Genomic DNA, 21,815 nt, shown 5'->3' with positions numbered 1-21,815 from the left:
GAAGACTTGCTGATAGGAGACAGCAAAGAATGTTGTTGGGAGGATCTCAACAGAGAGCATTCTGAGCAGGCTGAGATGACAGGAAACAGCGTGTGGCGTGCTCCCAGCACATGCAAGTCAGAGTGTGAAGGCCGGCACAGGCAACAGCGGCAGCCAAGTTAAAGTTGACACTGAACTGCTGTGCTGGACTGCTTATTACAAACATTCATTAATAACCGGAAACAGTTATGCAAGACATGGCAATGCAGGCATGTGGTATTCTTCAACTTTACATTCTTGAACACAACTTGCTTTGAAAAAAAGGAACTGCTGAAAAAACATTCCTCCAACTACTTATTTTAAAGTACTGAGCACAGTCTAAGTACTGAACAAAAATATTCTCTTGAGTCGTTGAGGCTTCTGTGTAATTTTCTGCTCACTATGCGGAAAAATAAATGATACTTAATTGCTGTATTGACTAGAAATTACATAAATGATGGGTGGTCTCTGACTTAAGGCACAGTACTGTAGTTTTAAATATATAAATAAATAAATAAATAAATGAATCAATTGATAGGCAAATAGAAATATTAACATAAAATAACAAACAAACAAATAAATAAACATAATAGTTACTTAATAAAATATAAATACTCACTGTTTTTAACAATTTGCTTAATTTGCTAAACTGAGTTCATCAGGAAAAGCAGAAATAAATATGGAACTTAATCAATAAATAGATTTGAAAACAAACAAACGAATAAAAAAAATAACCAACCAAACAAATACATAAAGAAGGAAAAAATATGTACATACAAACATGCATCTGTGTCTGTGTATATGTTTATTTCCATTTCTGTGATTTACATATAGACTATGATAATATCTCATTCTGTTCTAACCCACAGTGTTGGAATGTAAGAGGCCTGCAGTGCCAGAACATGGTTTTATGGAGAGTCTGGATGTCAGAGTGGGAGGCCAGGCTTTGTTTCGTTGTGATCCAGGTTTCACCCTAAAGGGCTCCCGCATGTCGACGTGCCTACTGGACGGCTCATGGAGCATGCAGACTCCTCAGTGTGGTAAGCAAATAGAGAAGTGGTAGAAGCAGGGATTGCCTCTTACATGTCTGTAATTCAAGCAGTGGTGGACTGTGGTGCAAAATTAAAGTAACAACTATGGAAAGAGGAAATAGTGTTTAAAGTCCTTGAAATGTGCAGTGTGAGGCTGTATGAGTACTGGAGCTGACTTGGAATCAGCAGATGCTTAATATTAAATGACTCGGGTTGAGGTCATTTAAAAAAAACTGGGACATCTCTAGTCATTCAACATAAAGGTGAACTGAAGTTAAATTCAGGTAACGAAATTACAGAGATAGACTAGATTTTCATTTGATTTCATTTCCAAATGTATGTTCATTCCTTCTGGGCACATCATACGCTTAAATGAATCATTATCAATCATATTGTCCTTTCAGATCAACTCAATTTCAACCATCCATGTCTTTCTGTACTTAGTGTTATAATTTATTTTTCCCCAGTGAAAAACATGTGTTTGTGTGTCTGTGTGTGTGTAGCATGTACCTCCTCCCCAAAGAGGAAATAGTGTTTGTCACAGTGTTTGCATTGCATTATATGTAACCCAACAAGATAACAGACCTGCTAGTGAGAGAGTCTTTGACGAACTCTCTAATTCTATACTGAAAACTTTCCAACACTGAATTTCTTTTGAGATGGCACATTCTTCTCTGATAATTACACCATGTCTTCTTGTCTTTCCAATGCCAGAAAAGAACTGTGGCATACCTCCTAAGCCAGCATATGGCGACCATTTCCTGGTCTATGGTCCCAATGATGTGCTCATTGCTCTGCAGTACTTGTGCTATAGGCCATACACACTGATTGGGACTCCTCAAAGAACCTGTGTGGCAAACAACACATGGAGTGGAACGGCACCCATCTGTGTCAAAGGTGCACTTTCATTATGGTATCATGATGGACTTTAGTTTTACCTCATCAGAGTGCAGTGGACAGATAGTACTGCAGTAGTCTATATGCGTTATACTTACATGGAACAGTAAATGAAAACAGTTAAATGGTTTCTCAATCACTTTTGAATTCAGTGTCTTAAAAATCTGAACATAACTTTATTGCTGCTTATCAATCATTGTCAAGTATGTTGTTACATTAAGTATAGCTTTGCTTAATCTCTAATTCAGCTCTCCGAAATACTAAAAACACCTCTGTTTCCAGAGGAGGACATCATACCTGTAACGGATACAGACAAAGACATCAAAAAAGGAGAAGACATTGGAAAAGAGAAACAAATAGATGTCATTGATAAGACTGAACAAGAGAAACAACAGACACCTGACAAAACTAGTAGTCTAGAGATACCAACAAGTGAGAAGGACAAGATAGGTCAGGATGCTGAAACTGGTAAAGAGAAAGGACAAGAGGTGGGGAAAGACATAGGAAAGGACCCAGGCAAAGATGTTGGAAAAGAGAAACCCACTGTTGGAAGCAAGGACAAATTGAGCAACAAAGATTCTGACAGCATGAACACAGTCAGAAAGAAGGACTCAGACAATGGAAAACCTGGTCAGAAATACCTAGGCAAAGATGGAGATGTGGATGGGGTAGAAAATGTAGTAAAAGACCCGACTAAAGATCTGGATATGAATATTGTGGATATTGTGTTAATTGATGACAATAAGGGACCATTAATTGAAGAGACCATTAAAGAGACTATGCCAAACATACCAAAAGCCACTGAAAAGGATAAAGAAGAAACAACAACTGATGTACCACAGTACACAATAGTCAGTCTGAAGAAAGATGAGAAAGACAACGTGCTTTATACAATAGACACTTTAGGCCCGGAAAATAACACTGAGCCTGTAGACAGCAATGACATTGAAGGAGGCCAGGAGACGCTGCTGCCAAAGGAATCCCACAAGATTCAGCCGACAGCCACTGAAGATAAAAGCACAGAGATAGCCATTGTTCCAACCTTGAGTCCAGAGACTGGGGGACCAGTTGTCATAGTCAAGCCTGAGGAAACGCAGCAAGGTGTGGATCATGAGAAGAAGACCACTGGACCATCCTCAAAGACACAACCTAGTGAGGAAGCTGAGCCAGATTCAAAAGCTGAAGCAGAGAGCCAAGAGACAGAGCAAGACACTGGAGCAGAGAACCTCAGCATCATTGGTAATCAAGAAGTTGAGCCACCTTCAAGCTATGGTTTGGCCAGAAAAAACAATTTGCACAATTTTTCCTTTACCCCAGATGTAGTCGATCAGCCAAGATATGTTTGCTTTTTTAGCCTGGAGCTATAAGGCTAACGTAACAAACAATTACTAGAAACCTCTAGTCACAAGGTTAGAATAGTGCAAACTGTTTACCTAAATAATCACTTGCTTGAAACCATGTCGAATCAATAAGTAATCTCAAATAGACTTGAGGTTTCGGACACTGTATGATATACTGCTATATATAAAAGCAAACAAAAGTTACATAGCATACCTGTAAACAACAATATCGGACATCTCAATGCTGGAATTTTGTCCACACTTGTCCATTGTTGCAGAAAACAGTATGGCTGACAGTATCAAAAACCACATTAGTGAGTCTATTTGACATTACATAACAACTCAACACACTTTGTGTGCAAGTGTATAATTTAAGCATGTAGTTTGCACAAAGCTTCTATTGCTTGTTAGCTACATTAGCCTTGTGTCCGCAGTTCAAAACTAAAGAAACAATTCTGGAGTAAGGGGAAGATTATGCATGCAGATTATCTATTTGATTGTCACTTTAACTGCTCAGCAGACGTGTATACCACTGAAGGTCCACTCTTGACAAAGTTTCCTTTCTTTCAGAGGCTGAGGGGAGAAAGTGTCCTCCACCACCACGGTTGTACCATGGCTCTTATGACTATGTGGCTGGTCTAGATCCAGAGACTGTGGAGTTTTCCTGCAATCACTCATACGCCCTGAGTGGCAACACCCGCAGGACATGCCAGCCTAACGGCACCTGGAATGGAACACAGCCATTCTGTGTGAGGGGTATGAGCTTCCTCAATACCCTCCTGCCAGAAAGAAACCTAGCCTACTTAGATTTTGAGAAGATAACAGAAAAGTCAAATGGATCCACTGTCTGTCTGATGTTTATGCAAATTTAGAGCATTCTTTGCACATGTGTGCCATTCAAGTGGAGTTAGATAGGATTATGTAACACAAGTGCTTTTGTATCTGTATGCGCAGCATGCCGGGAGCCCAAGGTCTCAGTGCTGGTGAGGCAGAAGGTTCTGTCCCCACAAGTCCCATTCAGGTACATACACTTAATCACTGGACAGTTTAAATGTCTCACAGATTAAGCAATTATGCTGAAAGACAACAATGAACTCTTAGAAGGCAAGACTTTGGTTTTGCAGTACCATTTATGTAGTTCTAAGATAACATGATAAATTAACAAGTTAGAGTCTGTAATTTTAACTTTTATCTTAAAAATGACAGAACAAGGAATTTTCTTCTTTCCACAAAAAGCAGACATTTTTAGCAAATTCAACTCATATTAAAATATCTTCTTTTCTGCGTATAAACAGACTTTTGTGACATGTTTGTTTCAATGTACTATGAATGGGGAATTTTAATATCAAATAACAACATGCTTTTGTTTTTGCAGGTGATGAGTTAATTACCAAACCCATTTTCTATATGTTAAACCCAATTCTACACACTTCTTTTTGAACAAAACAAACCATTAGTGCCCAAAAGAAGCAATGAAAAAAATCACAATATAGCACCACCCTGTAAAAAATTTGTCCAAGACCATCAGAAGCATGGCTTGCAATACGAGCAATTCACATGTGGAAATTCATTTCAGGCCAGTGCTCTCCAGTCCAGGAATGTTTACTACATTTCCTGCTATAACACATTCTCAATTTTCAGCTCATTATCAAATATTTCAAGCAACATAAGGTGAGTTACAGCAGGGAAAATATTAACCTTTGCAGTACTGTGATGGTTCAGGATTAAAGTTGGAGTGTGCTGAAAAAAAGTAACTTATGTGAATTTTAGTATATTTATTTATTTATTTTTTTCAGGAAAACTCCAGTCCATAAGTTTTATTCCTCAACCGGCTTGACGAAGTTCTCCAGCCCTGTGAGTCCCACAAAAGGGCCCCGAACTCTAGCTCCACTCCCCCAGGGTTTCCATCACCTGTATACACATATCGAATACGAGTGTACATCTCCATATTACCACCACACTGGAAGTACCCGCAGAACCTGCCTCAAGACCGGAAAGTGGAGCGGTCGTCATGTCTCCTGTTCACCAGGTGAGGGCACCAGATATCATTTGTCCATGAAACTGAACATAATGCTATATGGCTAAGCACAGGCAAATGATCATGCACATACCAACAAAGAAAGCTTTTCTAACTGAATGAAAAAATAAAACAATTCAGTATAGAAGCAAGGTGATATGCTGTATTCCAGTGAGAATGTTACGTTGAATCAAAGTACAATACACATCCATCTATCAAATTCCATTCAGTGCAGCCCACACCTATGGGAAAGCACAAGAGAAGCCAAGCACAGAGGCACTCCACCTTAGAGACAGACAGGGAGCAAACTAGCTCATTTGCTGTAGTGCTTCTGCATTATGCTTGCCTCTTGCTTTTGTTCTCACCATATGCCTCTTTCTTTTTCTTTGGCTCCCTTTCTGCCTCTCTATGCAAGTGTGTGGCAAGTTGCCAAACTTTGACCCACAGCATCCGGTGGACTCTCACTGGCCATGGCTGGCTGCCATCTATCGCCTGTCTGGGCAGAATGGAGGGGGGAAGCTGGGAAAGGCTGCTACCATGGCCGAAAAACTGGGGAAAAGCTCAGCACTGCTGGATGATGTAGGAGACATGGCTGCAGGGAACTGGCAGCTGGTATGTAGTGGAGCGCTGATAAACCAGCGCAGTGTGGTGGTGGCTGCCCATTGTGTGACCGAGCTGGGGAAACTCTACGCATTAGACGTTGCCAAGGTCCGCGTGGTGCTGGGAAAGCAGTACCGCAGTGACCTGCGAGAGACCAAGGGCCTTCAGCGACTCAGGGTGAGGAAGACATTAGGGAATTGTGATGGCTGCCAGTCAGTGGGCATTCCGTGTTATAAGTGACTGAGGCATTTCTTTTATCATACAATTAGAAATAATCAATAATCATCATCATCATCATCATAATCATAATAATATCTTTATTTATAGAGCACTTTTCATACTGGTGGCAGCTCAGAGTGCTTTACAGACAGGTGATAATGTTTTACAGTAATTAAGACAATGACAGATCAACTTAAAGATAAATAATTAAAAATGAGAACTGAGCTTGACTAATAAAAGGTGGAATTGAGTTCCACAGTTTTAGAAGCATAATAACTGAAACGTGCTTCTGGGTGTTTTTCCATATTTTACAGAAGGTATTTGAGGAAGGCCGGTATCTGCAGATCTAACATCACATAAACAGACAGACATTCTGTGATGTAAGCAGGTGCTAGGTCATTTAAATCACACATGTCAAACATAAGGCAGTGGACCAGGGGCATGGGACTAGCTGCATTTGAGCTGCAGTTCAACCATCAAAAACACTTAAAAACAGTCAGCAGCTCAGAAACTGCCCCCAAGAACGAATGAACTTGCAGCAAAGAAATGATGTCAGGTGCCTAGTTCAAGCAAATACCTCCTGAGTACATTGTTTTTAATATATATTTTTTATTTTAAGGTCAGTGCCAACATTTTGCTGTAGACGTTTTGCTGTATTTTGAATAAACAATGGCCAGTTCAGGTTATAGCAAGATGTTATTGTTGTAGAGTTGTAGAGAATGTATTATTTTCTTAGGAAGTCCAGTATGAAGGGCATTGGAGTAATCTGCCTGTAACAAATGAATTAACAGGTTTCTCTGCATCACTCTGAGATAGAAATGGCTGAACTTTAGCGATATTTCTCAAATGCTGAAAACTTTTGTGACTGCATTTACATGCAGGATAAAACACAGGTTATAGTCTAAGATTACACTCAAGTTTCATACTTCAGGTTTGGTATATGAAGCCAAAGAACCGAGCTTTGAGTTTTAGTACCAAGTATCAAAATTTCAGTTTTTCACTATTAAGTTGTATGAAATTTTTATGACGTCCACTGAGAAAATGTTTCCTAATGACATCATTTATTCTTTAATGAAAGATTTTAAGGGCAATAATTTGCTAATGTAATTTCCCAAATGTATTCAGTCATCCAAGACAAATTTAGAGTCCTACATTTGTTTTTTAGTTTTTTTGTACTGGAGCTACAAGTGTAATGTAGCTAACAGTCAATAAAAGCTTACACCCACAGTGCAAACTGCAGGCCTAAATCATCACACACCTCAAACAATGCTGAGTGGCTAAGTAATCTCACACTGTAAAAATAGTTTCTGACACTAGATGACTTTCTTTCATTTATTAAAATGGACTCTTTTGGACCTTTTTGGTTAAAAGATCACTTTTATGACAGGTTTAGGGAATTTAAGTTGTTTGATTGTATTTTACAGCTCTTTCAGCTCTTCAGATCTGACTTTGTCCCTTTCAAATTTTTTATCTCATCTATGATTAAACAGATATCCTCCATCACCGTGCACCCCAACTATGACCCCCTGGTACTGGACTCCGACCTAGCAGTACTGAAGCTGCTGGACAAAGCTCGTATCGGGGATTTTGTGCTACCCATCTGCCTTCCGAATGCCCAGGATGCTGCGGACGACTCTCTTCCCATGTGGGGCATGGTGACGGGCTGGTCCCTGATCCCTGACCCCAGGGCTGGCGAGAGCGAGCGGGCCCGTGTTGGCACAGTCACGCTGGGTGACGTGGTTCACTGTGAACAGCAGTATGAACATTACGGTGTTCCGATCAGTGTGTCAGAGAACATGCTTTGTGGACGCCAGGGTCCCGGTGCCAGTCCTTCCAACATCTGCCCAGCTGAGACAGGTGGAGTCCTTATCCTCCCACCCACTTCCTCCCATGACCCGGCCTCCACACTCTTACCAAATCCCACACAGGAGTGGAAGCTTCTGGGATTGGTCAGTTTCGGGTATGACTCACTAGACTGCAACCCAGAACTTTATACTGTATACACGCACATTGCTAACTTCATCGACTTTTTAGAGGGGAACATGAAATAGTAAGATGTTTGTGCATTCTGGTTCCTCTTTCACTCCCAACCCAGGCCATACCTCACTTATCCTTTTTGCCCTCATAATCCTTTTATATGTAGCTTACAGGCTGAACTAACACTGGACTATGCAATGCGCTGCCATGAGAAGACAGCATTAGTTAGAAAGGGCATGAAAACCCTAATCCAGGTAGAACATACTCTGTGCTGTACTAGGACCAGCTTCTCCCAACTATATATTTGGCTTCTATATGTAATAAAGAGACCACAAAACTGATCTTAGAATAGCATCAAAGGGAAACTTCTACCAACATTGACCCTTCTCTTTAACAATGTGTGGGTCCTCAGGTAATCGGTGCTGTAGAATTGACCAGGAAGCCAAATGTCCTGTGATGTCTGATGTCAGTGATATTTGGTCTTCTGAATGTTTGTAATGTACATATATTGTAATGTATTATTCTACAATTGTAAACATGACTGAAAGGATGTATATATTGTATAAAATTACTGTGAGCTTCTATTAAATAAACCAAAGTCGTGGTTGTGTTCTAAAGGATGTTCTTGGGTTCATCAATTCCACATTATGAAATAAAGGAAGCTGTGGTGTTGTAGCCACACATGTCAGGGGTGAAAAGCAACACATTCCAGTATTGTAATTAGTGTTTCATGTAACGAAGTATAGTAACACATTTTATTACAGTTTATCCATTTAATTATTTCTACTGGCCAGTTTCTAGGCTTTCAATTTGCACCAGCATCATAATTACTCATAAATAACTGGCTGTGTCTTGTTCAGAGTAAAGGTAGATGTAGTGATGTGCCTTAAAAATGATGTCGACTACGTTGGGCTATTTTTTCTAAATAACATACTGAAAGAATTACTGTTTTTTTTGTACTTTCTACTATGGGTTTCAGAGAATAACTTAAAAATAAAGTCATGATTAGAGAGATCATGGAGGAATAAGTAATGGTGTGCCAATACAGTTCAAGAGAGGTATTTATTAGTAGATAAGGAAAGTATTATTCATAATGTATTACTTTTGTGAGTAACTGTTCCAACAATGGTGTCACAGTACTGTATTTTGTTTCATTAAAGTGCCTAGAGCTGAGTGAGATATTTGAAGCATTTTGTCCTGGGAGTTGCATTTCTAAAAAACTGCCACTAGATGGCAGAAATAACACGCATTCATATCAGACAAATCTGGCACTGTTCACTTAATGGGCAGTCTGTGACTCTACTACTACACTTCTGGCCCAGAAACAGCAACATGAAAGTAAATACACAAATACATACATACATATATACATACATACATACATGCAGACATACATACATACATACATACAGACATACATACATCCATGCAGACATACATACATACATACATACATACATACACACATACATGCAGACATACAGACATACATACATACAGACATACACACATACATACATACATACATACACACATACATGCAGACATACAGACATACATACATACAGACATACACACATACATGCAGACATACAGACATACAGACATACATACATACAGACATACATACATCCATGCAGACATACATACATACATACATACATGCAGACATACAGACATACATACATACAGACATACACACATACATACACACATACATACATACATACATACACACATACATGCAGACATACAGACATACACACATACATACATACATACATACACACATACATGCAGACATACATACATACAGACATACATACATACAGACATACACACATACATGCATACATACATACATACATACATACATACATACATACATACACACATACCTACATACATACATACATACATACATACATACGTACAGACATACACACATACATACATGCATACATACGTACAGACATACACACATATATGCAGACATACAGACATACAGACATACATACATATTTACATTTACATTTATGCCATTTAGCAGACGCTCTTATCCAGAGCGACTTACAAAAGTGCTTGTCATTACTTCAGAATATCTCATGTTAATAAAGGTCGACATAATTTTAAAGAGCTTTGCTCTAAATTGCTACCTGAAGTTATCTATGCATTGAGACCTAAAACAAATACAACAAGTAGAAAAAATACCTACAACTCAACACAGAGTCTACACAACACTAAACCTGCTGAAAAAAAGTTTGTAATAAAATACAGTGAACAATAAAAGAGGTGAAGATCTTACATACACACATACATGCAGAAATAACACGCATTAATATCAGACAAATCTGGCACTGTTCACTTAATGGGCAGTCTGTGACTCTACTACTACACTTCTGGCCCAGAAACAGCAACATGAAAGTAAATACACAAATACATACATACATACATACATACATACATACATACATACAGACATACAGACATACATGCAGACATACATACATACATACATACATACATACATACATGCATACATACAGGCATACATACATACATGCAGACATACATACATACATACATACATACATACACGCATACATGCAGACATACAGACATACATACATACATGCGGACATACATACATACATACATACATACATACATACATACATGCATACATACAGACATACATACATACATGCAGACATACATACATACATACATACACAAATACATGCAGACATACAGACATACATACATACAGACATACACACATACATACATACAGACATACACACATACATGCAGACATACAGACATACAGACATACATACATACAGACATACACACATACATGCAGACATACAGACATACAGACATACATACATACAGACATACACACATACATACATGCAGACATACATACATGCAGACATACAGACATACATACATACATGCAGACATACATACATACATACATGCAGACATACAGACATACATACATGCAGACATACATACATACATACATGCATACATACAGACATACATACATACATACATGCAGACATACATACATACATACATACATACATACACGCATACAAGCAGACATACAGACATACATACATACATACACACATACATACATGCATACATACGTACAGACATACACACATATATGCAGACATACAGACATACAGACATACATACATATTTACATTTACATTTATGCCATTTAGCAGACGCTCTTATCCAGAGCGACTTACAAAAGTGCTTGTCATTACTTCAGAATATCTCATGTTAATAAAGGTCGACATAATTTTAAAGAGCTTTGCTCTAAATTGCTACCTGAAGTTATCTATGCATTGAGACCTAAAACAAATACAACAAGTAGAAAAAATACCTACAACTCAACACAGAGTCTACACAACACTAAACCTGCTGAAAAAAAGTTTGTAATAAAATACAGTGAACAATAAAAGAGGTGAAGATCTTACATACACACATACATGCAGAAATAACACGCATTAATATCAGACAAATCTGGCACTGTTCACTTAATGGGCAGTCTGTGACTCTACTACTACACTTCTGGCCCAGAAACAGCAACATGAAAGTAAATACACAAATACATACATACATACATACATACATACATACATACATACAGACATACAGACATACATGCAGACATACATACATACATACATACATACATACATACATGCATACATACAGGCATACATACATACATGCAGACATACATACATACATACATACATACATACACGCATACATGCAGACATACAGACATACATACATACATGCGGACATACATACATACATACATACATACATACATACATACATGCATACATACAGACATACATACATACATGCAGACATACATACATACATACATACACAAATACATGCAGACATACAGACATACATACATACAGACATACACACATACATACATACAGACATACACACATACATGCAGACATACAGACATACAGACATACATACATACATACATACACACATACATGCAGACATACAGACATACAGACATACATACATACAGACATACACACATACATACATGCAGACATACATACATGCAGACATACAGACATACATACATACATGCAGACATACATACATACATACATGCAGACATACAGACATACATACATGCAGACATACATACATACATACATGCATACATACAGACATACATACATACATACATGCAGACATACATACATACATACATACATACATACACGCATACAAGCAGACATACAGACATACATACATACATACATACATACATACATGCATACATACATACATACATACATACATGCAGACATACATACATACATACATACATACATACATACATACATGCATACATGCAGACATACATACATACAGACATACAGACATACACACATACATACATACATACATACACACATACATGCAGACATACAGACATACATACATACAGACATACATACATACATACATACACACATACATGCAGACATACAGACATACAGACATACATACATACAGACATACACACATACATGCAGACATACATACATACATACATACATACATACATACATACATACATGCATACATGCAGACATACATACATACAGACATACAGACATACACACATACATACATACATACAGACATACAGACATACACACATACATACATACATACATACACACATACATGCAGACATACAGACATACATACATACAGACATACATACATACATACATACACACATACATGCAGACATACAGACATACGTACATACATACGTACAGACATACACACATACATGCAGACATACATGCATGCATACATACAGACATACATGCATACATATATGAATAAATTTCCATTAATTAAAACATAGTGACTTGCGTGGAACGCTATAATATACATTTTGACAAAATTAAAAAAATTAACAAACTAGTCTGAACAACTCTTTCTGTCTTTATCCAGTGATAAATCAGTCACGTTATTAGATACTGATTATGGTGTTTCTAATCAAGACATTGCTGTTGTCTGTGGAGCTGAGTGGCTTTTACAGGTAAACTATGTCATGCCTCCAATCACTAAGTGCAGCACTTGCAGTATTGACTCTGAACAGAAATGGCTTGTCAGAGAACACACACACACACACACACACACACACACACACACACACACACACACACACACACATTTTCTAAGCCGCTTCTCCCTCAGGGTCACGGGAGTTGTCAGAGAACAGCCCACCAATTTCAATCAACAGATCTATGAGGACATAAATGAGACCCACAGGATGGTACTCACAACAAGCACGCACACATCCCTCAACCTCAGATACTGAAGGATTAGCTTCATTTGCAGTGAACCCTCTCTAGAAAGATGCAAACAGAGAGGAAAGGCTCTCACTATGAGATAATTCTGTGTATGTATATGAGCTATGGATGGGGCCCTTTGTCACTTCACTTCACTGGGGCACACACCCTTCCCCCCACTTATAGAACACACACGCACAGTGACGTATGATTCTCGGCATCTAGCATTTGTTTGAACATGCCCATGCTCTATTTAATATGCAGAGAAAGTCCTCATGGGCATTTGGTTTGAGAGATTTTCCCATCCATCTACACTAAAAGACTTGTGAAGATGTCCTGTTGGAGGTAATTTCACTTGGGAGCCCTCTTCCCCCAGCGAGGGCCATGTTTATGAAAGGGCTCTTGTTGTGGTACCTCTTTATTTTACTAGAAATTCTACAGAATTGTTCATCTTCCCAGAGGAAGTGAAAAAGAGCTTTTCCATTTAGTTGGAACACAGCTTCTTCTCATGCTCCTTTAGCTCATAGGGCTTTATCAATGATTGGACAGAAACTAACTTCTCAAACCCATGATTGGCTAAGAGCTAGCAGTTGACCTTGTCGTCAATGAGAGCAAGTGCACTGAGAATAGGAAGCATAAGGACTATAGGATTCCCTTGAGATAAACAAGAGCCATTCTCTTCACCTAGCTGCTTGGCTGATCGTCTTATGAGAGCTTGTTAACCTAACAAAGTCACAAACAGCATACATGCACATGTCAATAGATAAAGGAAAGGACACTATAAGCTGCTTCAAAGAATGCACGTAATGTTCATATTAACTACGAAACTCTTTCACAATCAAATCAGTCGGTTAAACTAGAAATGAACCAAATGGATAGACAGCTTTATGGTGACACTATGAGAAGGGGGAAGGGTCTACACTCGGCAATCTGCTGTTTCCAGGGAAACCTCATTACCATTTTTTTTACCTTCCAGCTAGTCTTGTGCTCTCTTCCTTTCATTATGCAATCACATGGCAATGGGTGACTTAGGGCACTTGAAGAAAGGCCTAATTCTCCTCCGAGGTCCACGGAGGTTGATGTTTTAAACAAAAAAATTAGCACATGTAAGTTATTATGATTAACACATAACCAGTAATAAAATCCCCCTCAGCTGTTATGATTTCTACACACCAGTCAAAGGGAGTTTTCCAGCAATTTATTAATGCGCTAATAATATATTCTGATTTTATTTGCACTTCATTGTCACACAAAGGTAAAATGTGCATTTCCACTGGACTGTGCATAATGCTTACACTATGTGTGTGTGTGTGTCACTTTGCCCTCGTTCACGAGAAGCTTGTTGATGGGGACTTAATGGCGAGCTGGTTGACAACATGATTTAGAGGGTTATATTTGCCTGCTACAGTCCAAGACAGCAGTGCTTTGGATTGCGAGGCTAGCAACCACAGCCAAATCATATGTCCAAGACATAATGCCACACTCCAGATCCCATGACTGACATGTTTAACCCCAGACGTTTTAGCATGGAACCAGTGCACCAAGCATTTGATACTTCACAGCTGTATATTTACCCTAATTTATATTTATAAGTCATAAACACCGTGCATCATTCATAATGTGTAATTACAAGCTGCTCTACTCTACACATTGCATGCACACTTTCCAGGCTCTAATGACGAACCAATACCACGTGTAAGGCAAGCAGACATTTTTCCTCCACTGTTATCCGAACCTTAAAGTGATGGCTCAATCTCTTAGCCTGTTGCCCTTCCCCCATAGCTGCGGTCTTGCTCCCTTGAGAGGCCTTGGACACCGTTTGGAGCTGCTGCTTTCTAGATTAACCCTCAAAGGGCAGCACCAGAGGAATGACCTCTCACCTTATTACACCATAGTCAAGACTGTACATATCTCAAAAAATCTGCCTCTCTCTTGCACACACTGGGGGATTGTATGTAAGGACTGATAGGAAAGAAAGTCAAGGGGAGAGCATGCTAAGCCTCATCGGGTCACCAAGCAGGTGTGACCAGCCTTCATTTCAAAATGAAGAGCTTTGCTAGATGAGACTGTTCAAACAAATCTATCATTTGAATCTTTTCTTTAAATCAACTGAATTCAACTTTATTTGTGTCATACTTTTTCAACCAACATTGTCACAAAGCACCTACAGACCTCTTGCTAGCAACAAAAAGAGTAAAAAGAATTAGGAGGTATTTTCATGCAGCAACATACCATTTTTGAAATGATGGAAATGTTCAATATTGACATATTTATTTGTGATATTTGTGAAATGAAAACTATATGAGGATGGGCTCCTTTAACTGTCTCTTTTAACTGTGATACCCAGTACATATTGCAGTTGACTGCTTTTAGCAGCATTACTTAGACTCCAAACATTGTTAACATAACATGCACAAAATGTTTCTGAGACAGAATGTAGACGCATCGCTACAGCTGGTGGAGGGGCTTCAGCTGCACACCTCAGTGCGGGGTGTTGCAGAATGAGCAGGCACTACCTCAGAAAGCCAACATGTCAAGAACCATTTCATTAACAGAATGACACATAGTGAATTTGCGCAAACACTTCAACCTATATTTAACCTGGCCAGGCTAAGAATCTTAAATAACTCTGACTTAAGCTAGAGTCTAAATTAGCAGTTGCACAGAGAGCTAACACGCCGATGCTGAAGCAGTCAGGTGCAGTACTCTTCCTAGAATATAGGAGCGTGTGGCACACAAGGAAAAGAGCAGATTTCACAGAGCCTCCCACTACGTGCTGAGATCTGTCCTAGCTGTACCTAATGCGCTACATTTTAAGCACAAATCCACAATATATACATTTTACCATAACAAATCGCTAACCCTTCATATGCTTAAAAGCTGACAGAAGAAATGGAATATATGCTTCTCTTCTTATGTTCTAAGACTGAGCTCCAGATGAAAAAAAAAGCACTGCTACATAAACTGAGGACATAAAAATTGAACCTCTAATCACTTTGTGAAAACCATCACTGTTTGTAATCAGCAGAGGACTCCACGTCTCTTAGACATTGGTTCAGGTTGGTGTAATGGAGACAAATCTACAAATTTGAGAGCAATTTCTAGAATTTCACTGTCACAATATTGGCAGTCTTACAACAGTAATTCCCTTTTAAAATCATATACACTGTCGTATGTGTTTGTATATACAAATCTATATATAAATTCACTGTTGCATAAGTGTTCTTCTTTTTCAGAGTACACTAAATGCTTCATTAAACAATTATCTGCTGATATGAAGTGACTGATATTGAAAATCTACTGCCGTCATGTAGCTATCCTAAATAACAGCCTGTGCAGCAAATCCAAATTGAAAGTCTAGACGGAGCTTATTGTTCAATCACAAGTTTACAAATGCAGCGTAAATCAGCATGAAAAGATCAGATTGTATGTCTTTAGACTTCAAGCGAAAGATCAGATACTGCAGAATATGTAAAAAAAGAGAGGTCTGACAGTCTAAGTTGAGCGTGTATTCATGGCTCCATATACATGCATCCCACGCTACCTGTCACCACTGCTGTGATCTGCCAGCAAGCCAGCAAAGATGGTTGACTTTTTTGTGAGAGAATCTCTAATAGAATCCAGTCCCTGTGATGTTAGAGCGAGAGCCGTTGTGCAGGCTGTCTGTTCTTGCTATTAATGGCAAATGGCCATTCTCAGCTTTCCCTTTATTCTTTTCATGTTTTTCTGTCTGAAAAAAAAGAGTAATCCCAATGGTTTCCTGATTTCTTCCAAATAAAGCAGGGGGTATTTATTCATTGCTTATCACTGCATAGTCTAAAAATGGAGCAGTTTTTAACCCATTTTGCTGACCAGCTTCTGTTTACACAACTCAAAATATGGCTTGTCATGACATCGGATTAGAAACCAACCTGCATGTTAAGACTCCTATGAAAACATCCTACACAACTGAATGTGTACTTATTCCTTGTGTTGCCCAGCGTTCATTTAATACACAGCAACATTCCCAGTGTTGAATGAACACCTACAGCGTTTACATCTATTGGGGGTGGGAATCTCTAGGCACCTCACAATTCGATTTGATTACGATTCAGAGGCTGCGATGCGATTATAAAACGATAAAACGATTATCAATGCATCTCCATGCATCTTTTTTTTTCTATACAGGATATCTATTTTCTTACTGTCTGAGGACTTGGTACTTTTAAAGCAAAGTATTTGTAATGATCTTTAATCAATTTACTTCCAATATCTTTTATTAATAAACCAAATGTAAATGATGTGGCAAGTGAACTGGAAGGCTCTCATTCACTGCTATTGCTTGGAGCACATGAGATGCTGCTGCCGCTCAGCTGCGATAAAATGCGCAGTTAGGGTGAAATAAGTGGTGGATGTCCATGCAGCTCGTTACAGCCGTCCTGCCCGCTTTCTTTAGTGATTTTATAACTAAGGTTTTGGTCTCATTGTAGAGAATGGGGGGTGTCAGTATAATATCTTCGACATGGCGCGAAAGCCCTGTTTCGTAACAACTGAGACTCAGACTGCAGGTCACCTAGCAATGATTCACATTCATAAGCGGCGCAGTTGGTTTCCTGGTATGTTAAATCTGCCTCGGACGTCGAACGTCAAACATTGAGAGACATTTTACAATAAGCTGCTTTACTTTAGAGGAAACGTTTTCTGGCAGAGACGGGAGGAAAGTGGCTATAGCTAAAGCTTAAAGCAGAGCAAAGTAAGTTTGTGTTTTCGTTTATATTTTTAACCTCTAGGACATTATCACACACTGAGACAGACTGGACATAAATATTGTGGCTGCCAAGGTGGTTTGATTTTTGTTGAAAGGACAAAATGGCTCTTCTTAACATTTGGGTTGTGACTCCTTACTGAACCTAGCTTTTAATGCAGAGGGAGGTGGTCGGATTTTCGGATTTCTGGTGGCGTTTTTGTTATGTGCACCTCACAGACCTCTGGGTGCTGCACTTCCGCACTTCCAGGTTCGGCCTTTTGCGTTCCTTCAACATTACGGTATAAATTATATATTTAGAAAATCGATTTTTGAATCGATTCAGAATTGATTCAAAATCGTTCACGTCCGCATCACGATGCATCTAAGAGTCGATTTTTTCCCACACCCCTAACATCTATAGTACATAAGTCCAACTGGTCTTATGTACTATAGACACAATATATTAGGTACTTGATGTAACATAAAGAAAGAAAGTCATTATTTTACATACTTTCAGATGACAAATCCATTAAAATGTTGCACTGTGATGAAGATGAATCTTCAGTGAGCTGCCCTTCCTTGACCTACAGAGAGAGAGAGAAAGAGAGAGAGAGAGAGACGGAAAGAGAGGAGTGAGTGGAGGGGGGAGAGAGAGAGAGAGAGTGAGAGAGAGAGAGGAGTGAGCGGAGGGGGAGACAGACCGACAGCAGACAGAGAGAGAAAGAGAGAGAGAGAGAGAGAGAGAGAGAGAGAGAGAGAGAGAGAGAGAGGAGTGAGCGGAGGGGGAGACAGACCGACAGCAGAGAGAGAGAGAGAGAGAGAGAGAGAGAGTGAGAGAGAGAGGAGTGAGTGGAGGGGGGAGAGAGAGAGAGAGAGAGAGAGAGAGAGAGAGAGAGAGAGAGAGAGAGAGAGGAGTGAGCGGAGGGGGAGACAGACCGACAGCAGAGAGAGAGAGAGAGAGAGAGAGAGAGAGAGAGAGAGAGAGAGAGAGGAGTGAGTGGAGGGTGAGACGGGGGAGAGAGAGGTTTTAAAAGTGATCTGGAGCGTGCGCTGAGGGCTGGTCTTCACTGAGAGAGGAGTAGAGGAGGGAGTGACTCCTCGGTGCAGCAGTGGGACTGCTGAGTGAGCGAAGCTCCGCGGATTTTACCTCAGCAGTAAAGGCAGAGAAGGGCCCGTCTGCTCTCGGCGCCTCCACACTGCAGCCCTGACTCTCTCTCTCTCTAGTGGATGCGAGAATCCAAACCAGCACCAGCCACCAAACAGCACCTGACTTGATTCCTCGGGTTTCCTCCCAGGTTCACTGAGGTGAGTCTCTCTCTCCCTTTCTGTTTACATGTACACACAGAGCAGCACGGGTCAGAAATCACGAGCTCCTTCACAGCAGTCAATTAGCTGCCTGCCCACAGTAACGGGAGTCACAGCGCGGTGCATTCACCCATCCAGTGAAGTGAGACACATTCAGTATCCACAAACTTGTTTTCAGGTGAGTCTCAGATCACACCCAGTATCAGCGTTCGGCATCTGATTCTGTGTGCACACGGAGCAACTCCGGGCACTGAGAATACAAGAAAGCCTGGAGCTCCTCGAGAGCAGCGAGTTTTATGTTGCCTTATGTGTCATTTATTATGATTAGCCTTCTACTATACTGAGTCACAGTCACTACTCACAAAACAAGCGTAACATAAAGAAGCACTGCAAAGAACGACTAAAGAACGACTATATGCATAATGTATACGAGCAAATCCCCTGAATGAGTCTAGCACAAGTTTTCCACAGAAGCCTGTGTGCGAAACACCTGTGAGGAGCAATACTGTTCGGTCCGAGTGACTAGGTGTCCTGTCGCTTCTCCTGGTTTGGCTGCACATGCAACGCAAAACTGTGTGTACGTGTGACTGAGGCTGTGAATGACCGGCAGGACGAACCTGTGAGGAAGCGAACAGTGACCGTTACTCGCCGCGCGCGCGACAGCGGCTGTTACTACGATAGTCTCAGCACCAGACTCTGAAATAACACCACACGGCGCTGACAGATAAACCACACCTTTAACCACAGCTTTGACGGTTAAACAAAAACACCAAACGTCGTATATTAATCGTGTGTCCGTCAGGAGCAGAGCGAGTGTGTCTGAAACCTCCGCAGGATTTTGGTTAAGGTGCTCTAAAACACGCAGCGGGGCTGCACCTCACCTGACTGTCTGCTCACAGGGCGGAATCCCAAACGGCTCCCTAATAGAAATACGTCGCACTCATTTGCCCGATAGTACATGAGCGGCGTAGCGCACTATGTAGGGAGCAGGGATCCGTTTGAGACAGAGCCAAACTCCTCAGAGTTATTTCACCGCCTATCACCTGAGAGGCTGTCCTGCTCAGGTCCTGCTTAGAGGGGCTGTTTCACGCACGGTCACTGAGGTAAAACTAAACGGCTTCTTGGCGTGAATACACTGATATAGTTGAATAATTGCATACAAAGTAAATTATGAAATAGCAGTGTTATTTGAATAAAGCACATGATATGTGGGAGCAATGTGTGTGTAGCCCAGTAACTAACTGAAGGGTGTTTGTCGATGCTGATCAGGTTTGAAATGTTTTTTTACTGTTCGGTCTGTTCACTATATCTATGGATAGGCTATGTATGTATGTGTGTATGTGTGTGTATAGATAGATAGATAGATAGATAGATAGATAGATAGATAGATAGATAGATAGATAGATAGATAGACAGATATTGGATACACTTTTCTACTACTAAAAATCCATATCCAATTCATGTCCAAATATAAGCAATTTCCTTCAGCTCTTCAGGCAGTTTATTAACTATATAGCTCGAGTGAGCCAGATCTGTTTTGTTCCCGGTAATCCCTGCGGGAGGTGTGAGCCCGGGGTGAATTCTGCCCTCTGGCTCATATCTGATGGAATGCCGGCTATATGTGATTATGGATGAAATCTGAAAGAGGCGGAGTATCCATGCAGATAATCAATTCTGCCCTGTGCCCAGAGGCCCCTCTTACAGACACACATTACTTTCCTTACACCACACAATGAGCTGGGGTTATTTATGGCTTTGTAAAAATGGCCAAATCCACAGAGAGCTTGTGTGCTTGTAGAAGACAATTATTGTGCATGGACACACGTTTCCCCATCACACTGTCCGTAGTGCATCAGTGCTTGTAAACAACAGGCATGTCTTAATCTGTATGTGTGCTGTGAATAGAGCTGCACAGTATATTGCTTGTTAATCGTTATTAAATAGCCTACTGGTCTTTGCAATACTGATATCACATTAGAGTGCATTGTGCAAGTGATCCTCAAATTTCGAACACATTTTGTTTTGTGTTGTGAACATCCTGAACAATCACAGCTAATCCAAATGAGTTTCGGTTGGGGGGGGGGGGGGGGGGGGGGGGGGGGGGGTTGTTGGCCAGGGTGGATCAAGAGATTTGCATGATCTATTAAACCATAATTCCTTAATTCCAGCTGGTCTTTAATTACATGACGGATTCATCACTGTGAATTGTTGCAATGTAATCACACTGTCACTTCATCTATACTGTACAAGCCAAGATATGAGGTGTTTTTTGAGCTCAATATATATATTTGGATG

The 21,815-nt window shown here is 40.0% G+C and overlaps 2 protein-coding genes across 3 annotated transcripts in view; both read left to right on the top strand.

The window, feature by feature from the left end:
* pamr1 (peptidase domain containing associated with muscle regeneration 1) overlaps positions 1-8,716 on the top strand; it is a 32,576-nt gene extending 23,860 nt beyond the window's left edge. For both annotated transcript variants that reach the window (XM_017699989.2, XM_037542826.1), the window contains 8 exons: positions 888-1,058; positions 1,764-1,946; positions 2,229-3,185; positions 3,857-4,042; positions 4,241-4,307; positions 5,083-5,315; positions 5,719-6,080; positions 7,613-8,716. In XM_017699989.2, coding sequence (XP_017555478.1) covers positions 888-1,058; positions 1,764-1,946; positions 2,229-3,185; positions 3,857-4,042; positions 4,241-4,307; positions 5,083-5,315; positions 5,719-6,080; positions 7,613-8,173 — 2,720 coding nt within the window. In that variant the 3' untranslated portion in view covers positions 8,174-8,716. The remainder of the gene's footprint in view (positions 1-887; positions 1,059-1,763; positions 1,947-2,228; positions 3,186-3,856; positions 4,043-4,240; positions 4,308-5,082; positions 5,316-5,718; positions 6,081-7,612) is intronic.
* A 10,531-nt stretch (positions 8,717-19,247) lies between these two features.
* slc1a2b (solute carrier family 1 member 2b) overlaps positions 19,248-21,815 on the top strand; it is a 34,028-nt gene continuing 31,460 nt past the window's right edge. The window contains exon 1 of the mRNA XM_017700085.2: positions 19,248-19,520. The gene's annotated coding sequence lies outside the window, so the exon portion shown is untranslated. The remainder of the gene's footprint in view (positions 19,521-21,815) is intronic.

Source organism: Pygocentrus nattereri, chromosome 11 (assembly GCF_015220715.1).
Source record: "Pygocentrus nattereri isolate fPygNat1 chromosome 11, fPygNat1.pri, whole genome shotgun sequence".
In the NCBI taxonomy this organism is placed as follows: domain Eukaryota; kingdom Metazoa; phylum Chordata; class Actinopteri; order Characiformes; family Serrasalmidae; genus Pygocentrus; species Pygocentrus nattereri.
The sequence above is the reverse complement of the archived record's forward strand: the minus strand, read 5'-3'. Positions and strand labels throughout refer to the sequence as shown.